At 44.7% G+C, this 28,000-nt stretch overlaps 4 protein-coding genes across 12 annotated transcripts; 1 reads left to right on the forward strand and 3 right to left on the reverse strand.

Annotated features, from left to right (window-relative positions):
- Nucleotides 1-3,287: 3,287 nt before the first annotated feature.
- Nucleotides 3,288-8,277, reverse strand: zgc:112496 (uncharacterized protein LOC541336 homolog). 3 transcript variants are annotated; one of them, XM_053620567.1, is made up of 6 exons: nucleotides 8,019-8,277; nucleotides 6,660-6,808; nucleotides 6,454-6,547; nucleotides 5,866-6,025; nucleotides 5,632-5,784; nucleotides 3,288-5,137 (listed from the first exon to the last, which is right to left on the reverse strand). In XM_053620567.1, exons 2-6 carry the CDS (start codon nucleotides 6,797-6,799, stop codon nucleotides 4,947-4,949), a joined length of 738 nt encoding a protein of 245 aa, XP_053476542.1. In that variant the 5' UTR covers nucleotides 6,800-6,808; nucleotides 8,019-8,277; the 3' UTR covers nucleotides 3,288-4,946. The 3 variants fall into 3 exon arrangements, with proteins under 3 accessions (XP_053476542.1, XP_053476535.1, XP_053476527.1); XM_053620560.1 differs by lacking the exon at nucleotides 8,019-8,277 and adding an exon at nucleotides 7,651-7,986; XM_053620552.1 differs by lacking the exon at nucleotides 8,019-8,277 and adding an exon at nucleotides 7,121-7,213.
- On the forward strand, nucleotides 6,830-15,555 carry wdr24 (WD repeat domain 24). 4 transcript variants are annotated; one of them, XM_053620472.1, is made up of 14 exons: nucleotides 6,830-6,909; nucleotides 8,811-8,896; nucleotides 8,991-9,038; nucleotides 9,220-9,323; nucleotides 9,620-9,727; nucleotides 10,496-10,856; nucleotides 10,956-11,133; nucleotides 11,254-11,932; nucleotides 12,021-12,130; nucleotides 12,238-12,326; nucleotides 12,419-12,523; nucleotides 12,648-12,985; nucleotides 13,087-13,271; nucleotides 13,437-15,555. In XM_053620472.1, exons 5-14 carry the CDS (start codon nucleotides 9,626-9,628, stop codon nucleotides 13,603-13,605), a joined length of 2,316 nt encoding a protein of 771 aa, XP_053476447.1. In that variant the 5' UTR covers nucleotides 6,830-6,909; nucleotides 8,811-8,896; nucleotides 8,991-9,038; nucleotides 9,220-9,323; nucleotides 9,620-9,625; the 3' UTR covers nucleotides 13,606-15,555. The 4 variants fall into 4 exon arrangements, with proteins under 4 accessions (XP_053476447.1, XP_053476437.1, XP_053476456.1 ...); XM_053620462.1 differs by lacking the exon at nucleotides 6,830-6,909 and adding an exon at nucleotides 7,414-7,473; XM_053620481.1 differs by lacking the exon at nucleotides 6,830-6,909 and having other exon boundaries at nucleotides 8,300-8,896; nucleotides 12,651-12,985.
- A 118-nt stretch (nucleotides 15,556-15,673) lies between these two features.
- Nucleotides 15,674-22,273, reverse strand: anks3 (ankyrin repeat and sterile alpha motif domain containing 3). 3 transcript variants are annotated; one of them, XM_053620500.1, is made up of 16 exons: nucleotides 21,864-22,273; nucleotides 20,153-20,330; nucleotides 19,786-19,984; nucleotides 19,542-19,663; nucleotides 19,379-19,460; nucleotides 19,153-19,270; nucleotides 18,766-18,903; nucleotides 18,493-18,647; nucleotides 18,201-18,365; nucleotides 17,951-18,100; nucleotides 17,706-17,830; nucleotides 17,429-17,570; nucleotides 17,069-17,279; nucleotides 16,453-16,512; nucleotides 16,267-16,357; nucleotides 15,674-16,183 (listed from the first exon to the last, which is right to left on the reverse strand). In XM_053620500.1, exons 2-15 carry the CDS (start codon nucleotides 20,317-20,319, stop codon nucleotides 16,272-16,274), a joined length of 1,920 nt encoding a protein of 639 aa, XP_053476475.1. In that variant the 5' UTR covers nucleotides 20,320-20,330; nucleotides 21,864-22,273; the 3' UTR covers nucleotides 15,674-16,183; nucleotides 16,267-16,271. The 3 variants fall into 3 exon arrangements, with proteins under 3 accessions (XP_053476475.1, XP_053476467.1, XP_053476482.1); XM_053620492.1 differs by having other exon boundaries at nucleotides 16,263-16,357; nucleotides 21,864-22,272; XM_053620507.1 differs by having other exon boundaries at nucleotides 16,263-16,357; nucleotides 18,201-18,313; nucleotides 18,522-18,647; nucleotides 21,864-22,270.
- Nucleotides 22,274-22,838: 565 nt separating this feature from the next.
- Nucleotides 22,839-27,989, reverse strand: c1h8orf33 (chromosome 1 C8orf33 homolog). 2 transcript variants are annotated; one of them, XM_053620538.1, is made up of 5 exons: nucleotides 27,529-27,989; nucleotides 24,710-25,110; nucleotides 24,430-24,520; nucleotides 24,173-24,319; nucleotides 22,839-23,041 (listed from the first exon to the last, which is right to left on the reverse strand). In XM_053620538.1, the coding sequence occupies exons 2-5, from the start codon at nucleotides 25,106-25,108 to the stop codon at nucleotides 22,839-22,841; spliced, it is 840 nt and encodes a 279-aa protein (XP_053476513.1). In that variant the 5' UTR covers nucleotides 25,109-25,110; nucleotides 27,529-27,989. The 2 variants fall into 2 exon arrangements, with proteins under 2 accessions (XP_053476513.1, XP_053476504.1); XM_053620529.1 differs by lacking the exon at nucleotides 27,529-27,989 and adding an exon at nucleotides 27,287-27,518.
- Between the last annotated feature and the right edge of the window lie 11 nt (nucleotides 27,990-28,000).

Below are 28,000 nucleotides of genomic sequence, written 5' to 3' on the forward strand. Positions count from 1 at the left end.
ATGATTAACTAATCTACAGCGTCAGGTTGGAACGCTCTTGATTTAAGTCGAGTCAAGTCAAGCTTTATTTATAGAGTACATTTAAAACAACAGAAGATGACCCAAATTTAATTAAGGACAACTCTTGATGATAGGGAGGACCACTCTTTAACTGAGGGAGGACCACTTTTGATGTTAGGGAGGACCACTTTTGATGTTAGGGAGAACCACTCTTGATGTTAGTGAGGACCACTTTTGATGTTAGTGAGGACCACTCTTGATGTTAGTGAGGACCACTCTTGATGTTAGGGAGGACCACTCTTGATGTTAGGGAGGACCACTCGATGTTAGGGAGGACCACTCTTGATGTTAGGGAGGACCACTCGATGTTAGTGAGGACCACTCTTGATGTTAGGGAGGACCACTCTTGATGTTAGGGAGGACCACTCTTGATGTTAGTGAGGACCACTCTTGATGTTAGTGAGGACCACTCTTGATGTTAGGGAGGACCACTCTTGATTTAATGGAGGATCACCATTGATGTCATGGAATTATAAGACCATGGTAATAACAAATGCTATTTCCTAAAGCAGCACATAAGATTTTTAAGCTTCTGTTAACTTACAGTGTGATATTTGTTCATACCTTTTTCTTACCATGATTTTTTTATATCCATACGAAAGATTAGCTGTCAGGTGGGAGTTCCTCCTTAGTCATAGACCAGCTAGCCAAGTCTGATCCAAAGATGATCTCAATTTCAGCATGCCAGGCTCAGTATTTGTTGCAATTGATCTCCCGTTTATCAAAGCCCTGGAGACACCCAATCCGAGTCTTCAATCCGATCTGTTGATCTACTTATTGCCGGAGTTAGAGTGTGTAGTTGGAACGCTGTGTGGCTGTGAATTTATTGTAGGGCACTGTGTGGAGACTCGGGAGGTAAAAGGATCATGAATCTTCATCAGAGAGCACGAAAAAGCCCATAAGGAAGAAGCGACTGAAAGATTGGGAAATGAGGGACGAGGGAGAAGCGAGAAGTAGGAAGATGATTAACAGCAAGGAGATGAGGAAGAAGATGAAAACGTTTTGAGAAGGGTGGAAAATAAACTATAATAACAGTATATTTTTTAAAAATGTGTTAATTGGTCCCGAGAGAAACCAGAGTAGCACATCAGACTGTTATATCAGAGTGTTCCTTATTCTTATGGAAAGGTGTGCAAGTGTCTGTTTTGGCATGTTAGAGGCTGTGAAGTACCATTAGTCGGTACCCTGTGTTCCAGTACTGGTTTAACCTACTTGTCAACTTCTCTTTGCAATTTCTCCTTGGTTGAGAGGTGTTCGACATCTGCAATGGGAAGTTTTAGGAAAGCGGATAGAAGATACTAAATAAAGACAAGATCAGGGCTGCGTTACAGTATCATTTTTTAGCATGCCCTTGTTGACTTTCGCAGGTAATTTTTTCTTAGGAAAATCCCTGCGTTCATCTTAATGGGCATTATAGTGTAATATTTCAGCTGAGTCAGCACAATTGAAGTTTATTAGATGAGCCATTTCAGGCAACATGGCTGTAGACGTCAGGAGTAGAACCCAGAAGGCATTGAAATCTGATTTCCTTTTAAAAAAAATAATAATAATAAAAAAACACATGTCAGACAATGTTGTTTCTAAAAATAAATAGGAGCAATAAAATATAGACGATTTCAAAAATAGGGTCAACACTATTAGACGTGACGGTTAAACCTAGAACCCTAAAGGATTTCGCAGTTCATCCCATTTGGAAAACAATCAAAATTTCTATGTAGAACTGTACATCAGAGGATTTCCCTATCAGACTATCAGAGACATCCCATTTAGGACACCAAGATCTCTTATAATATACAAGGAGGAACCCTGGAGGAATCCTTTTTTCTAAGAGTTTACTCCCTCTATACAACAGTTTGATAGTAGGTCTTGTCGGAATTCATGGTAGCAAGTAGCATTGAGTAAAACTAAAAGTAGACATTGTTTGGTTCATAAAGATACTGCAACACAAGGAAGAGTCGGTAAAAATCAAAATGCCATAACTAGCAACTTGCTAATAATCTGATAGCTCACAGGCGAGATAGAAAACCTGACAGAACGCCGTGTCTCTAAACAAATATGACCTGTAACTTTGTAACCATGGTTATCTTTACACTTGTTTTCATGAGACAATCATTCAAATGCTACATTTATAGACTTTTGTGAAATGTAACTACTTTATTTTCTGAACTAGATAGGATGCTAGCTAACTAGCACATACTGTAGGCTTATTAGTAGAACGCTAGTAGTCGCTAGTAGTTAGTACAAAGCTATCTTACCATAAATATCTGCTCCTAAACTTCACCATGTACATTCTTAATAAAATAAGGTCTCCTCAAGGGTTCTACATTGAACTAGTACGTTGGTGAATTATTAGTCTGATGTGACTAACTGTTCTGAAGTAAACAGCTTCAACTACATTGCTGCCAGTGCGCAGTGTAGCATGTATTTCGAATCATGAGTGGACGTCAACAAGGGTGTATATTGTCACTTAAGACACTAATGGAGGTGTGTCAATTTACTGTCGTGGCATCCTGGGACGTAAATGTCAGGCCGCTATTTTATCTGGAAACTTCGTCTACATCAAACCACAGCCAATGAACGCCGTTGTTTCTCAGAGCCAGATCTCCAAACTGAACCGATGCTGTTGGTGCTGCTGTAGTTGTTGATTATAAAGATGCATGTTGCTATGAGCTCATCACTCTGCTCCTCTCTGTGCTGCCATCTTATTTGTAGTCCATACGCCGATTTGTAGTCCAAACACAAACTTCCAAATGGTGCCAAGAAACGACAAATCGTTTCAATGAGAAAAAATAAAAATGCAGTTTACAGATTCAAGCTTTGGAACAACAAAAAAAAATGAATTGCTAAGCATCTATTTTATTCCAGTGGGATCAAATATGAAAAGAGATGTGTGTATATATATATATATATATATATATATATATATATATATATATATATATATATATATATATATATATATATATATATATGTAGTTTATATGAAATTCATTATGTACTTTTTAAATGTCTGAAGCTGAGGCATTTTCTATTGCTGTTTTTTCTCTTCATTTTTTTTCTTCCTTTGTACCGTTTTTCATTGTATCTGCTTTCATTTTCCAGCTGTGAGGAATAAAGAACCAAGCTGTGACTCTGAATGTGTGTGTACAGGAAATAACAGACATACACATTGACCTTCCGTATGGTGAGTGTTGGGTCAAAAAATGCTAATTTATCCCTTACCTTAAATGTGGTCAACCAACCAAGACGTGTTTAATGTTCGCGTCTTTACTTTTACACTTGTGCTACAAGGGTAACGCGGTTAGCAGTTAATAAAAGGATATCTTACTCATATTGTCCCCTAAATATATTCCTCACCATAATTATCTGGCCTTAGCTTGTTTAGTTAATCTCTCGGCCTGGTCTAGCTGGTGTTACGCTGGTCAAGCTTGTTGAAAAGTTTGCCTCCCAGTCTAACAGGGGTTAGTTTGTCTTCTAGCCTGACCAACTAGCCAAACCATCCAGAACCAGCTAGAACCAGTCTACAAATCTTCAAAACCCATCTAAAACCATAAAACCCAACTAACCTGACCAGCTAGAACCAACCTGACTAGCTAGAACCAACCTGACCAGTTGGAACCAACTTGACTAGCTAGAATCAACCTGACCAGTTGGAACCAACTTGACTAGCTAGAATCAACCTGACCAGCTGGAACCATCCTGACCAGTTGGAACCAACATGACTAGATAGAACAAACCTGACCAGCTAGAACCATCCTGACCATCTAGAACCATTCTGACCAGTTGGAACCAACCTGACCAGTTGGAACCAACATGACTAGATAGAACCGACCTGACCAGCTAGAACCATCCTGACCAGTTGGAACCAACTGGACTAGCCAGAACAAACCTGACCAGTTGGAACCAACTTGACTAGCTAGAATCAACCTGACCAGCTGGAACCATCCTGACCAGTTGGAACCAACATGACTAGATAGAACAAACCTGACCAGCTAGAACCATCCTGACCATCTAGAACCATTCTGACCAGTTGGAACCAACTTGACTACCTAGAACCATCCTGACCATCTAGAACCATCCTGACCAGTTGGAACCAACTTGACTAGCTAGAATCAACCTGACCAGTTGGAACCAACTTGACTAGATAGAACCAACCTGACCAGCTAGAACCATCCTGACCAGTTGGAACCAACTAGACTAGCCAGAACAAACCTGACCAGTTGGATCCAACTTGACTAGATAGAACCACTTCTCAGAGTGTAGCTGAACACTGTAATGCCATCTCGGACAATGGAAATACTTTTTCTACCTAGTGCACTTTATCATTTACCACAGTATCATGGATTCAGCTAGACCATTTATACCTGAAAATTTATTAGAAATTAATAATTCACACATTTATGCTAGGTGGTTAGGAAGCTGGTTAATTAGTAGATCAGCAAGTTGGTTAGCTGATGGGACTTTGTAGCTCATGTATCTGTACCTACTGTTCTAGCTAGCAAGCGGATCGCTGCAGATTGCTGGAATCTGTTAACATTCTCAGCTTGTGATCAAGGGTTACACTTATGGCACGCAGAGAGTTAGCACTTCTTGTGAAACATGAGGGGACGAGATCGTCGATGAGAAACACGGGTCTGAACAGGTCATCGGTTAAACTGTTAGATATTGAAAAACAGCATAATCATTTAATACAAACCATACAACAAGTCCTGATCATTCAGTAGGAAAACGATTTCTGGACAAACATGCCTACTGAACCTAAGATTATTCCGAGCCAGTTTAGAATTGTCATGCTCTATCGCACATCATCTGATTTCCTTCATAGCACTGGGCTACGATGCATTAGATGCCAATACTGCAAAGCACAACATACAATCCGGTGTACGCTAGTCTGTCTTGCGTCTCTTAGACGGCCGCTTTCTGGTCTCCTCCTCTTTGGTCTTCTCTGTGGTCTCTCTGTTGGCAGTGTAACTCAGGGGAAACGCCTCCAGCAGGGAGGGCTGGATCTGATTGGCTATTGCACATGCCCATAAGCACAGCTCCACCTCATGAGGGGTCCAATCATGCTGACTGTCCGCTGAGAGAGAAGAATCGACATTTATGTAATGAACCAAAACTGCTAAAGTAGTCTGCTTCCAATTGGTGCTGTCAATGTGCCCTTGACGAGCTTAGAACCCAATTTGAACACGAGAAATCAAGATTTTGCACATTGACAAACAGCTACAGTATCTGCCAATTTTCTTTTTGCCAATCCTATCTGGAGAAATTCTATATTCTAAAACCACGGATCATTTAGCACTCCATTCTTACAGAATTCTCTTAAGCTAATAAACACGAATTCAGATTCCCTTAAGAGGACATGGTGAGAGGAAGAAAAACACGGCCTTGGTTCAAGCACAATCTGAATCATATTAGCTGGCAACACTAGTAAGTCTCTGAATTCTGATTAGAGGTTCTTGGGCTCTCTGATAAACACTGAGCTCTTCAATAATTCGCTCTGGTTGGTCTAAGATTGCCACCTTGTGTTTATTTCATCGTAAGTCATCTTATTTGGAGATCTGGCTTCGTTACCTTCGTTGAGCTGGTGTGTTTTGTGCAGTATTTTCTCCAAAAAGAGAGAGAAGTGCTTAGCCGTGTATTGAACTGGTCTCAGCTCGGCGATGCTCTCTACGACCTCGTCAGCCATGAAGGCGACTTCCTCAGGAGCTCCTGCTGCTAATACAGCTACACAGAACGAGAGAGATAAGAACAGATAAGTTTAGCATTTTCATTCATTCGTTTTATAGTCTACACTCGCATACTCGCCTGACGCTGTAGCAGGTCCGAGCCCTTTGAGCGTAGTCAGTTCCGCAATAGCCGATCGGACGTCAGGAAGGAGAGCGAATGCCTTTTTGGTGCAGCGAAGCACCGCCTCCTCGCTGTTGGAGCCAATCAGCTGCTTGAGCCGGGGACGGAACTTCCCCCTCTGCGAAAGGCACGTGAGTCACTTTGGGTCGTATTTAGAGTTGCTTCAATTTTTACGTAGGGAAAGTTCCTCGTATTCAGAGTCGGGTTTGACCGATGTTCTAGGCTCTACATTGAGGCTATTAAAATGACCTGCATGCAGGGTTTTTCAATAACATCCAGACCACCACTTTATACACACTTAGGTGTATAAAGGTTATAAACCTTTAAACCCCCCAAAAATAAATCAGGGATAGAAAATACGGACTGAAGAAGGAAACAGCATTTTTTTCTTCTCAAATATAATACAATTTAACATAAAAGCAAGACATAACAGTAATGTGCGTATGGAGGAGTGTAGTGGCAACACTTTCGCCCATCAATGGATAATGAAGTTATTCTATTAGAAGGTGTATTGATCAATATGAGTGTTTTTTACGGTATACTCACGGTTAATTTCCACTCCATGAGTTTGACAAGTTCAGGGTGCGTCAAAGAACGCTCTGGTCGAGCTAAAATGGCCGCTGGAAGCTCCTCCTGATACCTGAACAGTAACATGTATTTGATATACAATTTTTGTTCTAAAAATGTGTACATATCCCTGGACAGGGCTGTGTATGTGACTGGGGCTACACGATGGTGTAGCTGAGTTATACCATTTCTCCAATTCCAGCAGTTTCCCTGAACTCTTCTGCTTCCCAGCAGCCTTTGCCTCCACCACAGCCCAGTATTTCGCATAAATGCCTCTCCATACTGCCGGGTCCTCACAGCAGAACAGACGCTCTCCTCCAGACATGCCAACAGACTGAGAAAAGAAGAAAGTTCGAACAGGTCCAGAATGCAAGGCAGTGAAATGACGGCAATAGAAAATCTGGAAGCTGATCTGTTTGAGCTACAGATGAGGAGGTAAGAGAGCTGGACAGACGGGAAAGACTAAAGCACCGCCGCATTGCTCTCGTTAGGTAGAGATGAAGTGAACCGGTTCCACTATGTGGGCATTGCATTTTCTTTTCTTTTTTTACCAGCATATCAATGTAAGAAGATAATTCTAAAAAAATAAATAAATATTGATATTAAAAAGTTGTATAGAGAAAAGTAACGTGACAATGTGCTTCACCTCTGTTCAATCGCAGGAAGAAAAAAAAAAACTTTAAGCGTAAAACTTTTTAAAGCTGGTCTCGGATCAGTGTTTCAGTTCACCTGATTTTAAGCGAGGCTGCATGGCGGAAGTTGAAACTCGCCACCGCTGATATATTTCCGGTGTCTTTTATTTATTATTATTATTTTTTGTTACATTTATTTTGAAACATTGCGCGACAACGATATTAAAAAATATATTAGTATTGGTGGTTATTATTATTATTATTATTATTATTCCTTTTTTTGTCTTTTATTTTGAAATATCCGTGTCGGCGTGCTCGCCGCTCCGCCGTTTCTGTCTTTACACTGCTTCACATTTGTTTTGAAAAGGTTAGTTACACAGACTTTATTATTTCTCTCGCTTACAAATTATTTATATTACGGAGGTAAAAAAAAAAAACCAAAAAAAAAACCAAACAAACAAAAAAACAAAAAATATTAACGTTTTCGACCCAAAAACAGCGCTGGTCTGTTCCTACAGCCAAACCTAGCGGCATGCTAACTCACCCTTTCTTGTTTGTTTGTTTGTTTGTTTGTTTGTTTGTTTTAGCCCGCTAGCTAACTAATAAAATAATGCGGGGGAAATAACTGACAAACTGTTAAACGTGGATGGAGATCCGTTTGATGATTGGCGCGTTTTGTTGACCAACGGACCAATCAGAGCCGTGATTTGAAACTAAACGTTCATAAACTGTGGCTTGTGTGTAAACAGTAACAAATAGTGGTTTTTAAAAATTATTTAAATGACGTGCAAGATAGTAATAAACATGAATAAATATGAATAAACAGTAATAATATTGTTTCCTAGAGGTGGTGTCTGACCGAGAAACCTGACGATTCAGTATTACATTGATATCGAGTTTACGGTTCGATACCTTTTGCTTTTGGAGACCCGATATTGCAGTAGTTTGTTTGTTTGTTTGATTGTTTTTCCGTTCCTATATTCTTGTTTTCATTTCTGACCACATGCTGTAATTGCTAATGAGCCACTCCAGTGAGCATTTAGCTTGCTTGCAAACATCTCCACAGAAGAGAAACCGTGGTGCCTCGGATTCAGTAAACAGAAGAAAGGGAAGAAGGGGGGGTCACGTGGACCACCGATGTCAGAACACAACAACGTTAATTTAATGTTGAGGAAAAATAGACAGATTTTATACCCAAAGACCTTATGACATCATAAGTTATATAACGTTGTACCGCAGCGCTGTTTCAGAATTCTCAATTCTGATTGGTCGAAAGGCGTTGATTCGTCTTCAGTAGCATCAGCTCTGACTATAGTGTTGGCTGCGAGGTGTATATAAAAGTGCTTGTTTGAATTTCTGCAGAAAACGTGTCATTCTTTTGCTGTGGAGTACTGTAACAGGAATGAAAACTTTTGTTTTGTTTTTGTTTTGTTCTGTCCTGTCATGTCTTGTGAAGGGGCAGTGGTGGCTTGGCAGTAAAGGCTCTGGGTAACTGATAGTAAGGTTGGGGGTTCAAGCCCCACTGTTGGGCCCCTGAGCAAGGCCCTTAACCCTCTCTGCTCCAGGGGCGCTGTATCATGGCTGACCCTGCGTGCTGACCCCAGCTTCCTGACATGCTGGAGTATGCGAAGAAAATAATTTCACTGTGCATATGTATACGTGATCAATAAAGACTCATTATCATTATGTTTTGTGTCTCCTCAGCACATGCTGGTACGTTATTTTGCAAGAGGACGTGAGGATGTCTGCAGCAAGACAATGTGCCACGTGACATCCCACGAGGTTTCATGGTAAAATTGCAAAGCATTGCACAAAATTTCCACTTCAGATACACGACCCATTTCCTGTTGAGACGACTTATTATTATTTATCTTGTCGTTCAAGGTTCTGAGCTACAGACTTGAAGACTTTGGATTGGATTCTGTGTCACTCGTAAGTCTTTAGATAATAAACCCGTCTTAAATCAGACGAGTAAATGTAGTTGTTTAATTAATTTTTAATTTATTTATTCATTTTCATGTGATTCATATTCATGTGTAGTTATTTAATTAATCACTATTGTTGATGTGAGCAGTGCAACGGCCACATAAGATCTGTGGACTCGTTTTCCCAGAATGCCCATGTGTTGGGGTGAAGAAGGAGAAGAAGAAGAAGAAGAAGCCTAGTACAGGAACTTAACTGCGGTCTCTCAGTGTGGAGAGGCTTTTAGTCTGAAACGTGAGTGTGTGACAGTGACCGTCCCCAAACACACTGGGGTGCAAAAATTTTTTCACCACGTATGGCTTTATTCAACACAGCTTAGTAACTCTCTCTGCTCTAACACACCTGCTCTAGTTATTCAGTATATGACCATAACTTCTTTCTTAAACCTAACCGAGCAAATGTCTAACAAAAGTTCCACACCTGCCTTCTGCTGGTCAGAAGTTGAACTGCAACACTAGATCTTACCTAGAGCAGGATCTCAGCGCATCACTTCAGTCTCTCTTTATGTTCTCTCTCCCTATCTCTCTCAGGCTGCGATGGAGAAGATGGCCTCCGTCGGCACCGTCAGTGGCCGAACCATGTTCTGCCTCCTGGATGCTCCAGCCAACGCCATCAGCGTGTGTCGGGATGCCACGCAGGTTTTTTCAGCACTTTTTTTCTTTATTTTTACTAACAGTGTCGCCTGGCTTCAAACGCAATGCTTAGAGAGACATCTTGAGTTATGCCTAATTTTAGGACTGTACCATCTACAATCACCTCTGTAGTGCTGACAGGTTCCTTAATTCTACCAAATAGACTCACTCTTTCCTTAAATACTAATAATCACGCCTCCAACGTTGGAACTGACCGATACAAAGGCCACACCCCCGACAATAGGACTGAGCGATACAGAGACCACGCCTCCGACATTGGGACTGACAGACACAGAGATCACGCCTCCGACATTGGGACTGAAAATAGAGGCCACGCCTCCGACATTGGGACTGACAGACACAGAGGCCACGCCTCCGACATTAGGACTGAGCGATACAGAGACCACGCCTCCGACATTGGGACTGAGCGATACAGAGACCACGCCTCCAACATTGGAGCTGACAGACACAGAGACCATGCCTCCAGCATTGGGACTGACAGATACAGAGACCACGCCTCTGACATTGGGACGGCCCAATACATAGACCACACCTCCGACATTGGGACAGCCCAATACATAGACCACACCTCCGACATTGGGACTGACAGACACAGAGATCACGCCTCCAACATTGGGACTGACAAATACAGAGGCCACGCCTCCGACATTAAGACTGACAGACACAGAGACCACGCCTAAATAAACAGAGTAAGTGATGTACAGTATGTAGTAGAGCGCTGAAGCGGGCTTTCCTGCCTTCACCTTCTCACAGGTGGTGGTGGCTGGGCGCAACATCTTCAAGATCTTTGCGCTTGAAGAGGAAGGATTCGTGGAGCGGCTGAACCTGCGCGTGGGCCGCAAACCGTCGCTGAACTTCAGCTGCGCTGACGTCATGTGGCACCAGGCCGATGACAGTCTCCTGGCTACGGCCGCCACCAACGGCGCGGTGGTGACGTGGAACCTGTCGCGGCCGTGCCGTAACAAGCAGGAGCACCTTTTCGCCGAGCACAAACGCACCGTCAACAAGGTGTGCTTCCACCCCAGCGAGGCGCACATGCTGCTCTCCGGCTCTCAGGACGGCTTCATGAAGTACTTCGACCTGCGCAAGAAGGAGAGCGTCAGCACCTTCTCCGGTATACGAACGACGCAAAGATAGACGGAGAGATTGATAGTTAAATACAAAGGTTTTCATCTTCAGTGTATGATTATTTTCTGTGTGTGTGTGTGTCCAGGTCAGTCGGAGAGCGTTCGAGACGTGCAGTTCAGCACGAAGGACTTTTTCACGTTTGCGGCGTCGTTCGAAAACGGGAACGTGCAGCTGTGGGACATCCGCAGACCTGACCGTTATGAGAGGATGTTCACTGCTCACACCGGCCCCGTGTTCTGCTGTGACTGGCACCCTGAGGACAGGTAGGATTGATGACGGAGAAGTTTGATGAGTAAAAATCCTTGGTCTTGCCGTGAGCTGTAAGTATTTCGTGTTTTAGTACTGATTCTTATGTCGTTAATGCCTTAAGCGTCTCTCTCCAGAGGATGGCTAGCGACGGGTGGGCGTGACAAGATGGTGAAAGTGTGGGACATGACGACCAACCGCGCCAAAGAGATCTACTGCGTGCAGACCATCGCCTCGGTGGCGCGGGTCAAGTGGCGGCCAGAGCGTCGCTGGCACCTGGCCACGTGCTCCATGATGGTGGACCACAACATCTATGTTTGGGACGTACGCCGGCCCTACATCCCGTTCGCCACCTTCGAGGAGCACAAGGACGTCGCCACGGGCATCGTGTGGCGCAACCAGCACGACCCCGACGTACTACTCTCCGGCTCCAAAGACAGCACGCTGTACCAGCACATGTTCAACGACGCCAGTCGGCCAGAGGTGCGTGCCAACCCCGAGGGCCTCAGCTTCGGTCTGTTCGGAGACCTAGCCTTCGCCGCCAAGGAGAGCCTGATGGCGGCCGACGGTGGGCGCAAGCCGTGCCCGGGCGGAGACCGCCGCTACCCTATCTTCTTCTTCAAGAAGCACGACGTAATGGAGCGCTTCGCACAGGTCTCCAGTGTACTCAGTGTTTTCGAGTGCGATCCCGACGGTGGCGGCGCCAGGATGGACTGGTTCATCGAGACGGCGTCCAGGTACCAGCTGAGCGGGAGACCCTTTGCTGAGCTCTGCGACCACAACGCCAAGGTCGCCAAGCAGCTCAACAGACCTCAGGTGCGTCGACTTGGATGATGCATAACATCCTAATTAGTTGTCTGTCAGGACTGTACTATACGTTAATACTCGATGCGTGCATGTTTAGGTGTCGACCACGTGGACCATGCTACGGATAATGTATTCCGACCCGGGTCACCCGACACCACCGGCTAATCACAACATGAGTAAACTGGGTAACATGCCCCTCATGAACAGGTACGGGAGGACTTGCTGGGCTTGATTATCAGCACACCCCACATTATCGGTAATAAAAGCAGGGTTTGCCGACAGCGTGCGATGTTAACAGAGTTTTTCCGTTGTAGTTTCAATACGAAGGATATGAGTGCTGCTCTGAACGAGAGAAACAAAGAGAATAGACAGGACACCCTGGAGACAAACCTCAACAACGACGGTGAGACGCGCGCACGCAAATAATACGGACCCAGAACAATTTAAACTGCATGTAGCTAAACAACCTCTATATCGTATACTCTTTCTTTCTAGAGAACGAAGAAACGGAGGGAAGCGACGGTCAGGCCGAGTATCTGTTTGGAGAGGCCGAGTTGGATGACGACGACCTGTACAGCGTGGAGCACGACAATCAGGCAGGTCAGACACGCGAACACTCGACAAACGCGCTCAAATTTAAAACCGTATATTTCTGGGGTTAAATTACTTAGTCGCTCGTTCGTTCTAGTAAGGATTTCTGGTTGCCTCCTCACTTATTCTGCAGCAGAGGAGGCGGAGTTTTCTCTCCCCCAAGAGGCGTTCCCGCTGCGGCACGAGATCGCGGAACACGCGCCGGCGCCCGAGCTGCTGGCCGAGAAAGCCGAGTCTCCGCAGGCAAGCGGCGGCGAGACGGAGAGCGTGTGCCTGACGCCCATGGAGTCGTTCAGCCTGATCTCGGTGTCGCAGTTGCTCTTCCAGCCGCGCCTGCTGCCCAGCTTCTTCAACGCCATCGTCAAGGACACGCTGGCCTACTACGCCGAGCAGGGTGACGTCCAGATGGCCGTCTCCGCGCTCATCGTCCTCGGCGAACGAATCCGCAGGGAGATTGACGAGCTCACACAGGTCAGTTTTTTTTTTTTGTTTGTTTGTTTGTTTGTTTGTTTTTTCCACTTCTGTTCATTAAAAAAAAAATCTGTGTTCATCTCCACACGTGTGTGTCTCAGGAACACTGGTACATGTCCTACATCGACCTGCTGCAGAGGTTCGAGCTGTGGAACGTCAGCAACGAGGTGATCAAACTGAGCACGTGCAGCGCCATCACATGTCTGAACCAGGCGTCCACCACGCTGCACATCAACTGCAGCAACTGCAAACGACCCATGAGCAACAAGGGCTGGATCTGTGACAGGTACCGTCTCGCAAACCCCCCCCCCTTCCAAATCATTATCCAATCAGCCAATCCTGCGGAAGCAGGTGAGGACCACCTGCTTTACTGGCCACGCCTCCTTAACTGACAAGCTGTTTCTATTCTCCACTTTCTTCTCTCGTGTGTGTGTTTATTTTTGTGCTGTAGGTGCCACCAGTGCGCGAGTGTATGTGCAGTGTGTCACCACGTCGTGAAGGGTCTGTTCGTGTGGTGTCAGGGCTGCAGCCACGGCGGCCATTTGGAGCACGTGATGGAGTGGCTCAAGAGCTCCAACCACTGCCCTGCTGGGTGTGGACACCTGTGTGAATATGCCTGACACACACTCTCACACACTCGCGCACACACACTATAGTACATTTTAGAATGTCAGTGTGTGCTTATGAATGAAAGTGCTGCTACGGACAATGAATGACCCTCTCAACCACACACACACACACACAGATATAGCACCAGCCACAAAGTGTATTTCTGTAAGATACCCTTCTTCTACAAAAATACTTTTGTTCTACTTTAAAATATTGCATTGTCAAATACAAATCTGTAAAAAAAAAAGAAAAGAAAAATATTGTAAATATTTTTTATTCAGTCATTTCAGTTGTTTCCAACAGACACTGTAGCAATAAAGTGCGTTCCTTCTCCCTCCATCTTGTAATGAATACACATAACAGCCCTTATTGATCAAAGAAAACACATCTCTTTATTGTTCCATTCACATAAAGGGATCTTTTCAGATACGGATTGCTGATTGGCAAAACATTTTCATAGGCCAAACTGAACGAAAAGTTTAGAAAACGCTGATTTTTCTCCATACTCGTGTGCACATGTTGTTAAAATGCCAATCACGTGCAAATAACCATGTGTGTTTCGTGGCATATTTACGTTAGGTGACGCCCACAAAACTCCATAAAAGGCAACTAAATGCTAAAGGAGTAACTCAAGTACAATCTTCCAGTAATGCAGCTCAGCCACTGTAGCGAACTGGCTAACAAAGATATAAACTAAAACTTCCTCTCTTTAATATTAATAAAGGTGATACACTCAATCAAATGACGCATGAAATTGACCTTTTGTAGTCATTTTTACAATTTAAATGAACAAAAAACAAATCAGTCACACGGAAAAAGTAAGTACACCCCTACATTTATCACACCTTCAAATCCATAAAATTTGAATCAGGTGTTCAAGATTGGGTGCCAGTGATTAGAACCCGTCTTATTTATACCTCTCTTATATCTAGTGTCTGGTGTTCCCTTTGTTATTGAAGTGTGTGGTGTCATCATCATACCAAGATCTAAAAAGTTCTTTAAGGCCTTCAGAAAAACGGTTGTCGATGCCTATGAGTCTGGCAAGGGATTTAAAAAGATCTCCAAATTATTTGAAATACATCGTTCCACTGTGAGGAAAATCATCTACAAATGGCATAAACGACTGCCAGTTTGTCCAGGACTGGACTGGCCGTCCCAGCAAATTCAGCAAAATCGGAGAACCCCAAAATTTCATCACAGGATCTGCTAGTAAGTCAAAGTGCATGCTTCTATAATCAGAAAGAGATTGCACAAATTTGACCTGCATGGGAGGCGTGCCAGGAAAATGCCTGCAAGACTACAGTTTGTCATTGAATATATAGGAAAAGACCAGGCCTTTTGGAGTCATGTGTTCTGGACAGATGAATCAAAGATAGAGTTGTTAGGCCACAGTAAAAGCAGACATGTTTGGCACAGACCAGAGACAGCTTTTCAGCAGAAGCAGCTCATACCAACTGTGAAGCACGGTGGTGGAAATGCTATGGTTTGGGGTTGCTTCGCTGCCTGAGAGACTGGACAGCTTGCATTCATCGATACCACTATGAATTCTGCATCATATCAACGAGTGCTTAAAGATAACGTGAGGGGCCATCTGTCTGAAAGTGGATAATGATCCTAAGCACACGAGCAAATCCACTAAGTAATGGGTCAAAAAGAAGAAATGGAGGGTTATGGAATGGCCGAGTCAAAGCCCGGATTTGAATCCCATTGAAATGTTGGGGGGGGGGGACATGCAAGAAAACCCTCAAAAATCTTGCAACTGAAAGAATAATGCATGCAAGCGTGGTCATAAATTCCAGCAAGCCTGGTGGACAGTTATACAAAACACCTACAAGAAGTTATTTCTCCTAAAGGAGGCAATACTTACTTTTTTTCTCCTAAAGGAGGTGTGCTTACTTTTTCCTCAGAAGAATATCACATTTATTGATATTTCTGTTAAATAAATGATTGAAAAAAGCTCATTTTCGTTGTTGGATTTGTTCAAATGTATCGACTTCATTAATAGGCACTGTTTCAAACGTGATCAAAGGTTTTCTTGTCCAAATATGTCCAAAAAAAAAAAAAAGCCAACAATTTCCATCAGGTGTACTTATTTTATTTTTTTTACCTGGTGTGAACGCTTCAATTCAGTTCATTCAATTTCTATATAAACAAACACATATGCTATATAATTCTCAGAGGTTTGATTTGTAGTACAGCATTGCATCGCGTCGTGCTATTGAGTCCACGCTGTGTTCTGTCTGTCGTGTGTGAGGAATGTTTCTCGTTCCCCCAACGTTTACAGATTGATTGTCTTCATCTTTTATTTCCGTGATGCACTGTCGAGTCTGACTGGAGTGCAGGTGTGGGAGGAGCTTCGGCCACTCACCTGCTTATCGATTTACTACCTTGCATACCCTCTTTTTTTTCATCTTTATCCATTGTTCTTTCTCTGACTGATCATTTTTCAACAACTCCACCTCTCTCTCTCTCTCTCTCTCTCTCTCTCTCTCTCTGTCTCTCGCTCCTCTTTGGCCAGCTCCGGCAGTTCGGTGTGTTCATGTGTTCAGGGTGGTGTGTTCACCCTCCGTCAGTGAAACTCTGCAGTTGCTGTTGGGGGGGGAAGAAAAAAATGAATAAAAGAGACCGAGAGACGGCGAGAGAGAGAGAGACGGAGAGAGAGACTCACATACGGGTGCTAGGATTCTCCTTGCCAGCTGTTGGAGCTTTTCTCTGGAGTACAGAGATGCTGTAGACTCTGGCAGAGTGATTTCAGGCTGTCAGCTAAACACACACACACACACACACACAAATACATGATTCTTTCTTTATTCAGTTTATCAATGACCCATGCGTCAGAGTAAAACACTTGTTTATACCTAGTTTTTCCTCGCATGACTCCATTTTGGAGAGCATCTCCGAGTACACAGCACCACCGTCTAGAGCAGGCAGGGAAAGAGAAAGAGAAATACATAAAGGCAGTGGATTTAGATGATCATGTCCAACCTCATGTTCTTTACACTTGTTTACAACCATAAACTGGACCAAGCAAAAAAAAAAAAAGGTGGGGGAGGGCCTGACTGATAGTCCAGTACAGCGGTTCTTATCTTGGGTGCTTTAGCAAAGGAAAACTTTTATTTTAAATGTATAAAAAAAATGTATATTCTCGCCTAATGGCGCCACCTACCGGCAACATGATATAACTAATTAACTGCTGATTTGAGAAAGTCATACAGGATCAGCAATTTGAAGTTTATAGTCATCGGACTGCTGATTAGACATGAAGCGATTTCTAATTGGTGCAGCTGAGATAGAGTTAAAAGCAAACAAGGCCAAAAGCAGAAACTATGACGATAAGTACTTCTATGAATATGGCTTCACTCAGACCAGTTATGGGATGGGGATGGGGGGGATTTTATGTAAACATCTGCCTTGTGAAACAGCTTATTCAGGGCAATGCATTTTTTTGCACCCTCTAATATCTAAGGTGTGCACCTTTCCCCGTAGCCTGTGTGAGCTGCGTGTGTGTGCTTCGCAGTGTGTGAAGTGTGCTGTTCAGGCCCTGGATTTGCTTGACGCTCTCCCGTAGCTCCGCCTGCACGCCCCTCCATGCCATCTTCTCCTCCATCAGACAGCCCTCCATCACGGTGCGCAGCTCCTTCTCCTGAGAGACCTGGCCCTGTAGGGACTCCACCTCGACACAGCGCTGGGTACACACACACACACACACACACACACACACACACACACACAGCAACATGTTATACTCCCAGTAGATACACGCAGCGCACAAAAAACCTCATCGTTATCTAAATATAGCAGTTATGAAACTGAATATAGTAGTTATAGCACTACCTTATGGAGCTGAATAGCCAACTCCTGCATCTCGGCCTCAAGTTTGTCAGCGTACGCTTGCTCTAACGAGTCGCTTGGTGGCCGGGCGTTACTATGCCAACGGGCTATTGCTGACGTCATCTTCCTCTTGGGGCCAAACAACCTGGGGATAAAACAGACAGAAGGAATTAGGAGTGTGTGTGTGTGTGTGTGTGTGTGTGTGTGTGTGTGTGTGTGTGTGTACGTTTACGTGTGTGTGTGTGTACGTTTACGTGTGTGTGTGAGTGAGGCTACTCACGTGATGCCTACTTCTTTGAGATCGTTTTCAGTCAGTGTGAGGAAGATTCTCAGGTCGATATCCTGCTCCTCTAGCAAAGGGAGATATTTACTAAAGCCTATCTGCTCCAGGAATTCTGCCAGGTCCTGACACCAGTGCGCACACACACACACACACAAACAACATACAGTATGTACACAAAATATAAAAGTTCTGACCAATTACAGTGTTGAATACTTTACAAAAACACACATAATTATATCTACCTTGGGGCCTGTGTAAGACGGGAGAGGTCCGGACTGAGCCGCCGTCCCATAATTCCCAGCAGAGTCGCTGTTACTATGACGATTCTTGGCCTTGGAGTGATGGGACTTGCTGGGTCGCCGGGGGCAGCTCCTCTTCGCCTGATCTGAGTCCTTGGAGGAAAAAAAAAAACAAAGTCTGGGTGTAATCGTTTACGTGCTGCGGGGGGTGGGGATATGGATGTGGGTGGGTGGGGTTTGTTGCCGTGGTTACCTCATTGCTCTCTAGCGATGCTTCCCTGCTGAGACCGAGGAGGCGGGGCAGACCCTCGCTGCTGCTGCTGCTGCTCCGTATTGTTGGCATGTCATTATCAAAGAACAGCTCATCTATACACACATACACACACAAAATATTGTTGTTGTTTTTTTGTGTGTGTACCTTTTAAAAAAAAAAAAAAAGAAACCGATGAGCCAATCGGATTGTAACTCATCGTTCTGAAGGTTGCTGCCAGAAAACTGTACAAGAGGGGTGTGTGTGTGTGTGTGTGTGTGTGTGAGGCACTAACAACGACCAATAAGCAATCTAGAGATCGACCTCGACTGCTGTTGCTCTGGCCGTCCAGTTCGTTAATGGGGGAAGTGACGTCACGGTTGCAGATGCCCTCGTTCTGTTCGCCCACGTCACGGAACGTCACGTAGCCGGGCGGAGCCAACGGCGGATCTGCCAACGCAAGCCAAGACCAGAGAATACAGATTTTACAGAGCGAGAGAGAGTGCGTGTGTGTGTGTGTGTGTGTGTGTGTGTGTGTGTGTGTGTGTGTGTGTGTGTACGCACGCACCATGTTTCGGGGTGACTTTAAAGCGAGCTATGGCCTGTGGGCCGTCGTGTATGCTCGGGCCTCTGGCTCTGCTGCGGCTTGACCTAGCTTTTGGTGCTGCGCTGTCTTCCTCTGATGAGCTCAGCTCCTCGTACGCGCCTGCAATCAGCAAGATATTCACTTCGTCACAACGTCGCCATATTGCACGCGACATTCTATACTAGTAGTCAGTAGAAGCGGATCTAACAACCATTAAAAGGCATGACAAAGAGGACACGGGTAACCGGGTTGATGTTTGCGTCCGACGTTGCAGGCTCGAACCCGGTACAATTAAAAGACCGGAGCTAGTATTAAGGTTTTTAAGTTGTAATTAAATGAACATGTACGCAGTGTGTATTTGTAGATGACCTGTTTTTGCTCTCAGGCAGTGCATGTCTATGAGGCTCGCGATCTTCGTGTGGCCGTACATCATGGCTAAAACTCTCGACGTCTCGCCCCTGAAGTTCCTCTCCTCGACTCGTGCACCCTGCAGAACACACACACACACAAACACACAAGATGCTACACATGACCAGATCATCTGAAATTTGCCTGTAAATACAGCATGCAGGTACACATGCATACACACACTCACACGGTCAAGAAGATACTGGACAATGATCTCGTGGCCTGATGCTGCAGCCTCCATTAGTGGGGTGAACCCAAACACAGGCTCTCTGGTGGGGGAAAAGGTCAAGAGTCAAACTAAAAAAAAAAGCTTCATGTTTCAGATGTTCATGTTGGAGTGTGTGTCTTACTTGATGTTGGCATTTGCGTTGTTGTCCAGGAGAAACTTGACCATCTGTTGATGTCCAGTGCTCGTGCTGTGCAGAAGAGCTGTCCAACCCCGTCCGTCCTTACGCTCAAGCTCCGCCCCTTGCTTTACAGAGAGAGACCGTTATAGACAATCAGAAGAAAAAAAAAAAAAAATTAGGATTAAGACGTTGACCGCGTAAATCCGCCATGGAATCGACTAAACAATTAATCAGGCTAGGCTTGTACCTGGAGCAGGAAGTAAGCGATGCTCTCATTTCCACAGCTAGCAGCTAGCATTAGTGGGGTCAGCCCCTTAGCAGTGCTAGCGTTGACGCTAACCCCGGATTCCAGAAGCAGGTTAACGATGTTGTCATGACCGATATACGCCGCGTACATGAGCGGTGTCCAACCGCCGAGGTTCCTTCCATCCACGTCTACTTTTCGTCTGGAGAGAAACACGCAGGACATGTTTCATGCTAACCTGCTCAGCAGGTTTCATGTCTCTACGTCTTATGGTTCGGTCTGGATGATTTCGTTTCAGAAAAATCCAGGCACTGTCGATATTGTGTTGGTGCTCGGACCCCTAGCAAACGATAAACATAAGCAGCCTTACCTGCGAATGCACTCGGCAACCACGTCGTACTGGCCGATGGAGCAGGCGGTATGGAGGTCCAGTGGCACGTCGAGCTCTTCCTGACCACTCCCGCTATCAGCCAGCCACACAGACAGACTCGAGCCCAGCTGCTCCGACTCGCTCGCTTCATCGCTGAGTTCTGACATCCTTCAATAAGCTTGGAGATTCAAAAAACCACTGTTAAATAAACATCTTCATCGTAAAACTTCACCATACCAACCGTTATATGTTTTTCTTTGATAAGTCCAAGAAAGCGTGGACGTCTATGGAGTATGGATGATTGTTATGGTGTTACTGCTGACTTTTTCAAAATACTGAATGAAATGCCTTTGTTTATTATCATCTACCAGTTCATTTTTTTTTTAACTAGTCAAGATCCTTATTCCAGCGGGTTCCGATCGCTTTAGTGTCTGACTTGGACACCCCAAAATTGTAAGCTGGACTCGCCCTAAATCATACATCAGCACCCTCTGTTCTGGAAGCAGTGGATGTGGACACCACCGAAAACCCTTCGGCTGTGCTACTGTTGTAAGGACGTTATACTGTTACCTCTGCTGCCCCTCCTGGTGCAATTCGTACACAACAATAAATTATATCTTTTTTCCTTACGTGCCATTGGAAGGTTTCCTTGCAGCCACGCCCTCTTTTAGCTCACAACAACAACAACAACAACGTGATGTATACTGACAGTATAAGAAGTTCTACAGAAAAGTCGTTCTCGAAAACGATTAAAGAAGGACGATTACTGGATTTTGCTGGAGGCTTTCTTTTTTTGTGTGTGTAATGTGTTTTTCCCCCGCTTTAATTTTCACTACCAGCTTGTAGGGGCGGGTGATATGACCGAAATATCATGTCACGATACTTGAAGACATTTCTATGATACGCAATATACGAATAATCACGATGATTATATATATATATATATATATATATATATATATATATATATAAAATTCATTATATGTGTGTATATATATATAAAGAGAGAGAGAATATATACATTGAATCAGATGCTTCCAGTCAGAATTTGTAATTCATTTATTTTTAAAAGTTTGAAAAAATAATAGAAAGAATATTTGTATGACTGTGATGTATTTTTTCAAAGATTAAACTTCCCTGAAAACCGAGTTATACTTGTATACTCTAACATTTAAATAAAATAAAAAAAAAAGAATAAAAAGATTCGTAAAGATTTGACTCATTTGAATGAACTAAAATGACTCGAATCACTAAATTCCGTTATGTCTATATGCGGGTCTTGTGTTGAATCACAAACAGCTCCCTACACCCTACGTAGTGCACTTCATTAGCTGTAAAAGTCTATTGGTTCGTACCCTATGTAGTTCACTTGTTTAGGAAGCACGTATTCATTAGGGATACAACCTTGGTGGTGTGGAATAATTGTTTTTTAAGGACATTGAACGCTATACGTTTTGGAATTTCCTTGCGTGTCCTCGCTATTATTGATAAAATATGGATTTTTAATTGAGTTTTTATAACTTGTTTTGTAAATATTGTGTGTGTTGTTTTTTAATAGTCTTAGCTACACAAAGTTAGCAAGCAAGTCTGCAGTTTTGTTTTGTCGGGCGGACTCGGGAACGCTGAGAGAAAAAAAAGTTTCATTTACACAAACGTACATGTCGAAAGAGTTTCAAAAAAAGTTAAGAAGAAAACAACGTCTTGTACTTACTAAAATGATAGCGCGAGGGTTTGTTGGTCTGAAGAAACAACCCCGCCGGGTACTGATGATCTTCGTAACAACACAGAGAGAGAAGCGACACAGGTCTGCACATCTGTTAGAAACAGCGCGTGGAAACATCCTGGGAATTGTAGTCTTTTTCAGCGCTCCGTTAGTGCCATTGTAAGCGTCCGCACGCGCAAGAGAAGACTACAAATCCCATGAGCGCCGGGACGTACGTGATACAGTCAGAAAATTTAATGTTGTCGTTTCTTGAATTATTAAACGGAGGCTTTTTTTTAATTAAATTGTTTAAAGCAACGACTTATTAAACGGTGGGAAATTATTTCACTATTTAAAACGAGTTTGTTAAGATGCTACTTTAAAAAAAAAAAGGAATGGTTAAGTTTACAGCCGTTACGCCACATTGCCATGACAACGCCAAACCCCACGCGCGACAGGTCTAGAGGGGTGTACATAAATAATTACAGTTCTCACAACGGAAATTTATATTTATATAATATATATCATTAATTAATATATAATTAACTTGAAATAGGAAGTTCCGATTTGATACAATGCCTATTGAATTGAAGGTGTTTGATTTTATATATATATATATATATATATATATATATATATATATATATAATAAAAGTTTCGACAAACTAACCGTTAATTTTTTATATAATATATAATATATATATATATATATATATATATATATATATATATATATATATATATATATATATATATATATATATAAAATTAACGGTTAGTTTGTCGAAACTTTTATAATTAAGTGTAAATATCCAAATGCTATAAAATAATGGATTGATCAGACATCCTGTTCATAATTTTTTTTTTTTATCTTTATTGAACAGCGTTAGAATGACGTACACCTCATTTAATTAAAAAAAACAACAAACAAAAACGTTAATAAAGTCACACAGCGTGTTCTGGGTTTTCCTCCAGAGAGGACGATCAGAGACTGAAGTTGAAGTGAAACTCCTCTCCTGAAGGTCTGAACACGAATGTGTCCCCGACTCGGTCTGTGTGCTCAGCAGGAAGTGAAGCCTCGCCAGTGTGTGTGCTGTGTGCTGGAGGTCTGAGAGTTTCAGCGCGCCGGTGGTACACTGCTCTACAGCCGGCCTCCGATACACATGTCACCTTTGCTGAGGACATCGCTATGGAAACACATTATAGAGCTACATTCAGTTATACTCACTTACACCTGAGAGAATGAGTCTGAACTGTCTGTCTCTCACAGACCTGCCTGTCTCTTGTCTGTCTCTCACAGACCTGCCTGTCTCTCTCAGACCTGCCTGTTTCATGTGTCTCTCACAGACCTGCCTGTCTCTTGTCTGTCTCTCACAGACCTGTCTGTCTCTCTCAGACCTGCCTGTCTCTTGTCTGTCTCTCACAGACCTGCCTGTCTCTCTCAGACCCGCCTGTTTCATGTGTCTCTCACAGACCTGCCTGTCTCTCTCAGACCTGCCTGTCTCACAGACCTGCCTGTCTCTTGTCTGTCTCTCACAGACCTGCCTGTCTCTTGTCTGTCTCTCACAGACCTGCCTGTCTCTTGTCTGTCTCTCACAGACCTGCCTGTCTCTTGTCTGTCTCTCACAGACCTGCCTGTCTCTTGTCTGTCTCTCACAGACCTGCCTGTCTCTCTTAGACCTGCCTGTTTCATGTGTCTCTCACAGAACTGCCTGTCTCTCTCAGACCTGCCTGTCTCTTGTCTGTCTCTCACAGACCTGCCTGTCTTTTGTTTGTCTCTCACAGACCTGCCTGTCTTTTGTCTGTCTCTCACAGACCTGCCTGTCTCTCTCAGACCTGTCCGTCTCTCTCAGACCTGCCTGTTTCATGTGTCTCTCACAGACCTGCCTGTCTCTCTCAGACCTGCCTGTCTCTCTCAGACCTGCCTGTCTCTTGTCTGTCTCTCTCAGACCTGTCTGTCTCTTGTCTGTCTCTCTCAGACCTGCCTGTCTCTTGTCTGTCTCTCTCAGACCTGCCTGTTTCATGTTTCTCTTACAGACCTGCCTGTCTCTCTCAGACCTGCCGGTCTCTCCTCTGTCTCTCACAGAACTGTCTGTATCTTGTCTGTCTCTCACAGAACTGTCTGTCTCTTGTCGGTCTCTCACAGAACTGTCTGTCTCTTGTCAGTCTCTCACAGAACTGTCTGTCTCTTGTCCATCTCTCACAAAACTGTCAGTCTCTTGAGCGAAGGAGTCTGAGCTGTCTGTCTCTTAAAGAAGTGTCTCTTGTTTGTCTCTCGCAGATCTGTCTGTCTCCACACAGAAGTGTTTGTCTCTCACCTGAGCGGATCAGTTTGTACTGTCTGTCTCTGTCCTCCTGCATCTTTTTGCGGTAATCTCCGGACACGGCTCTCATCACCTGCCTCTTCTTCACCATCGGTGCTTTGGAGCTGCGCAGAGTCTTTAGAGCACGAGAGGCTTCCTCTCCTATTACACACACAGTTGTGTATGCTGTTTAGTGGCAGATTAGGGATGTGAATGTGTGTTTATGTGACTGTGTGTGTGTGTGTGAGAGAGAGTGAGAGAGAGAGACTTGCTTTGTTTGGTAGAGGATTTTTGAGTCATCAGTCCCAACTCGAGCTGCTCAATACACCAATCCAGCTCTCGACTCAGCTGCTGCTCTGTAGTCTGACACACACACACACACACACACCTTAATATACTGGATATCTGAGAGTAACCTGCAAGTGTATGTGTGTGTGTGTGTGTGTGTGTGTGTGTGTATATATATGTATATATGTATATATATATATATATATATAAAAATGTGTGTGTGTGTGTGTGTGTGTGTGTGTGTGTGTGTGTGTTCTCACAGACCAGTCCAGTGCTCTCCTGCTTGGGCGCTTCCTCTCTCGTTTTATTCACGTTCTCCGGTTCAGCTTCCTCTCCTCCACCCGCTCCTGATTTCTTCTTTTTCTTCTTCTTGGCTTTAGGTTTTGAATCTGCACTTGACTCTGAGCTTTGAGCCGCTTCACTCGTCACTGTTTTCCCGGCGCTGGGTTTCGGATCACTCTTCTGCTCCGTTCCTGCAGGAATCTGGAAGTGGAAAGCGAAACCTGAGCCAGCATCTGAATCTGCAGCGTGTCCTAGATGCGGCTCGTTAGGATCCATGATGCTTTGGGGCGAGGAGGATGCAATCTCTGGAGAAAAGTTAAAAGCGAAGGAGTTGTCGCTGCGCTGCCAGTGAAACGGAGCCGAAGTACTGCTATGCTGCATCGCTGTCACACACACACACACACACACACACACACACAGTCCACTGGATATAAAAACATATACAAGACAGAACCGTCTGTGTCTCGCCCATGCAAATGAGTCTGAACCGCCTGTGTCTCGCCCATGCGAATGAGTCTGAACCGCCTGTGTCTCGCCCATGCGAATGAGTCTGAACCGCCTGTGTCTCGCCCATGCGAATGAGCCTGAACCGCCTGTGTCTCGCCCATGCGAATGAGCCTGAACCGTCTGTGTCTCGCCCATGCGAATGAGCCTGAACCGCCTGTGTCTCGCCCATGCGAATGAGTCTGAACCGCCTGTCTCTCGCCCATGCAAATGAGTCTGAACCGCCTGTCTCTCGCCCATGCAAATGAGTCTGAACCGCCTGTCTCTCGCCCATGCAAATGAGTCTGAACCGCCTGTGTCTCGCCCATGCAAATGAGTCTGAACCGCCTGTGTCTCGCCCATGCAAATGAGTCTGAACCGCCTGTGTCTCGCCCATGCAAATGAGTCTGAACCGCCTGTGTCTCGCCCATGCGAATGAGTCTGAACCGCCTGTGTCTCGCCCATGCGAATGAGTCTGAACCGCCTGTGTCTCGCCCATGCGAATGAGTCTGAACCGCCTGTCTCTCGCCCATGCCAATGAGTCTGAACCGTCTGTCTCTCGCCCATGCGAATGAGTCTGAACCGTCTGTGTCTCGCCCATGCGAATGAGTCTGAACCGCCTGTGTCTCGCCCATGCGAATGAGTCTGAACCGCCTGTCTCTCGCCCATGCGAATGAGTCTGAACCGCCTGTCTCTCGCCCATGCAAATGAGTCTGAACCGCCTGTCTCTCGCCCATGCAAATGAGCCTGAACCGCCTGTGTCTCGCCCATGCAAATGAGTCTGAACCGCCTGTGTCTCGCCCATGCAAATGAGTCTGAACCGCCTGTGTCTCGCCCATGCGAATGAGCCTGAACCGCCTGTGTCTCGCCCATGCGAATGAGTCTGAACCGCCTGTCTCTCGCCCATGCGAATGAGTCTGAACCGCCTGTCTCTCGCCCATGCAAATGAGTCTGAACCGTCTGTCTCACCCATGCAAATGAGTCTGAACCGCCTGTGTCTCGCCCATGCAAATGAGCCTGAACCGCCTGTGTCTCGCCCATGCAAATGAGCCTGAACCGCCTGTGTCTCGCCCATGCAAATGAGTCTGAACCGCCTGTGTCTCGCCCATGCAAATGAGTCTGAACCGCCTGTGTCTCGCCCATGCAAATGAGTCTGAACCGCCTGTGTCTCGCCCATGCAAATGAGTCTGAACCGCCTGTGTCTCGCCCATGCAAATGAGTCTGAACCGCCTGTGTCTCGCCCATGCAAATGAGTCTGAACCGCCTGTGTCTCGCCCATGCAAATGAGTCTGAACCGCCTGTGTCTCGCCCATGCAAATGAGTCTGAACCGCCTGTGTCTCGCCCATGCAAATGAGTCTGAACCGTCTGTCTCACCCATGCAAATGAGTCTGAACCGCCTGTGTCTCGCCCATGCAAATGAGTCTGAACCGCCTGTGTCTCGCCCATGCAAATGAGTCTGAACCGCCTGTGTCTCGCCCATGCAAATGAGTCTGAACCGCCTGTGTCTCGCCCATGCAAATGAGTCTGAACCGCCTGTGTCTCGCCCATGCAAATGAGTCTGAACCGCCTGTGTCTCGCCCATGCAAATGAGTCTGAACCGCCTGTGTCTCGCCCATGCAAATGAGTCTGAACCGCCTGTGTCTCGCCCATGCAAATGAGTCTGAACCGCCTGTGTCTCGCCCATGCAAATGAGTCTGAACCGCCTGTGTCTCTCCCATGCAAATGAGTCTGAACCGTCTGTCTCACCCATGCAAATGAGTCTGAACCGCCTGTGTCTCGCCCATGCAAATGAGTCTGAACCGTCTGTCTCTCGCCCATGCAAATGAGTCTGAACCGCCTGTGTCTCACCCATGCAAATGAGTCTGAACTGTCTGTCTCTCAATGGACTGTCTCTCACATCTGAGTGAATGAGTCTGAACTGTCTGTCTCTCATCTGAGTCAATGAATTTGTAATGCCTGTCTCTCACAGACCTGTCTGCCTTTGTAACTAATTTGAGTAGTTGACTTTGAAAGTTTGTTCAATTCAAAATCCTGAAAAGGCATCTTTGGATTTAAAATCATTGTGTTTCATTTACCTCTATCCCCCGTCGTCCTACTGCTTTAGTTGAACTTCACTTTTCAAATAGATCCTGTTTTCCTCTGAGCACAATGTTCCTTCCTTTACTGTCCTGAATTCACTGCGAAAACCAGCTGTAGTGAACTCATTCTAACGAGCAAAAGCGTCGCCGCGTCCCAAACAACTGCCTTTTCAACATATAGTACACTACATGCACCGTTAAAACCCGAGTTCATGCCCGAGTTTATGTAGTGCACTTACACCGGAAGTACGGAGCCGTTTAGGATTCTGCCTCGGGTCAACGCGCGTCTTGTTGTGTCTCTTTTCTTCGGTGTGCAATTTAATAAAAATGGGTTTTATGCTAAATTATATATATATATAATCTACACATATAAACGAACTGTACATGAAGTACACTGAACAGTAAAGTAATACAAAAATAATTGTAGAAACTAATATCCCAGACCTAGCAGCGTATGGTAGAGTTGGTGCACCAACACTGACTGTCCGTCTGGAAACCCGTGTTTACCTTAATAGTTCCGACTTTTGATCAAAAAAACTATAATAATGAAATGGGGTCGGGTGGGGGGTGAAAAGAAGGTGTGTTCGGTATTCTTTAGACTGAAAGCCTCTTCAGATTTAAATCGGATTATTTATTTTTTTGGGAGCAAACGACACACACACAACGGGAAAGTACAGAAGACGGAAACGTGATGTGAGATTGTCTGCTGAT

The sequence above is a fragment of the Ictalurus furcatus genome, chromosome 1 (assembly GCF_023375685.1).
Source record: "Ictalurus furcatus strain D&B chromosome 1, Billie_1.0, whole genome shotgun sequence".
In the NCBI taxonomy this organism is placed as follows: domain Eukaryota; kingdom Metazoa; phylum Chordata; class Actinopteri; order Siluriformes; family Ictaluridae; genus Ictalurus; species Ictalurus furcatus.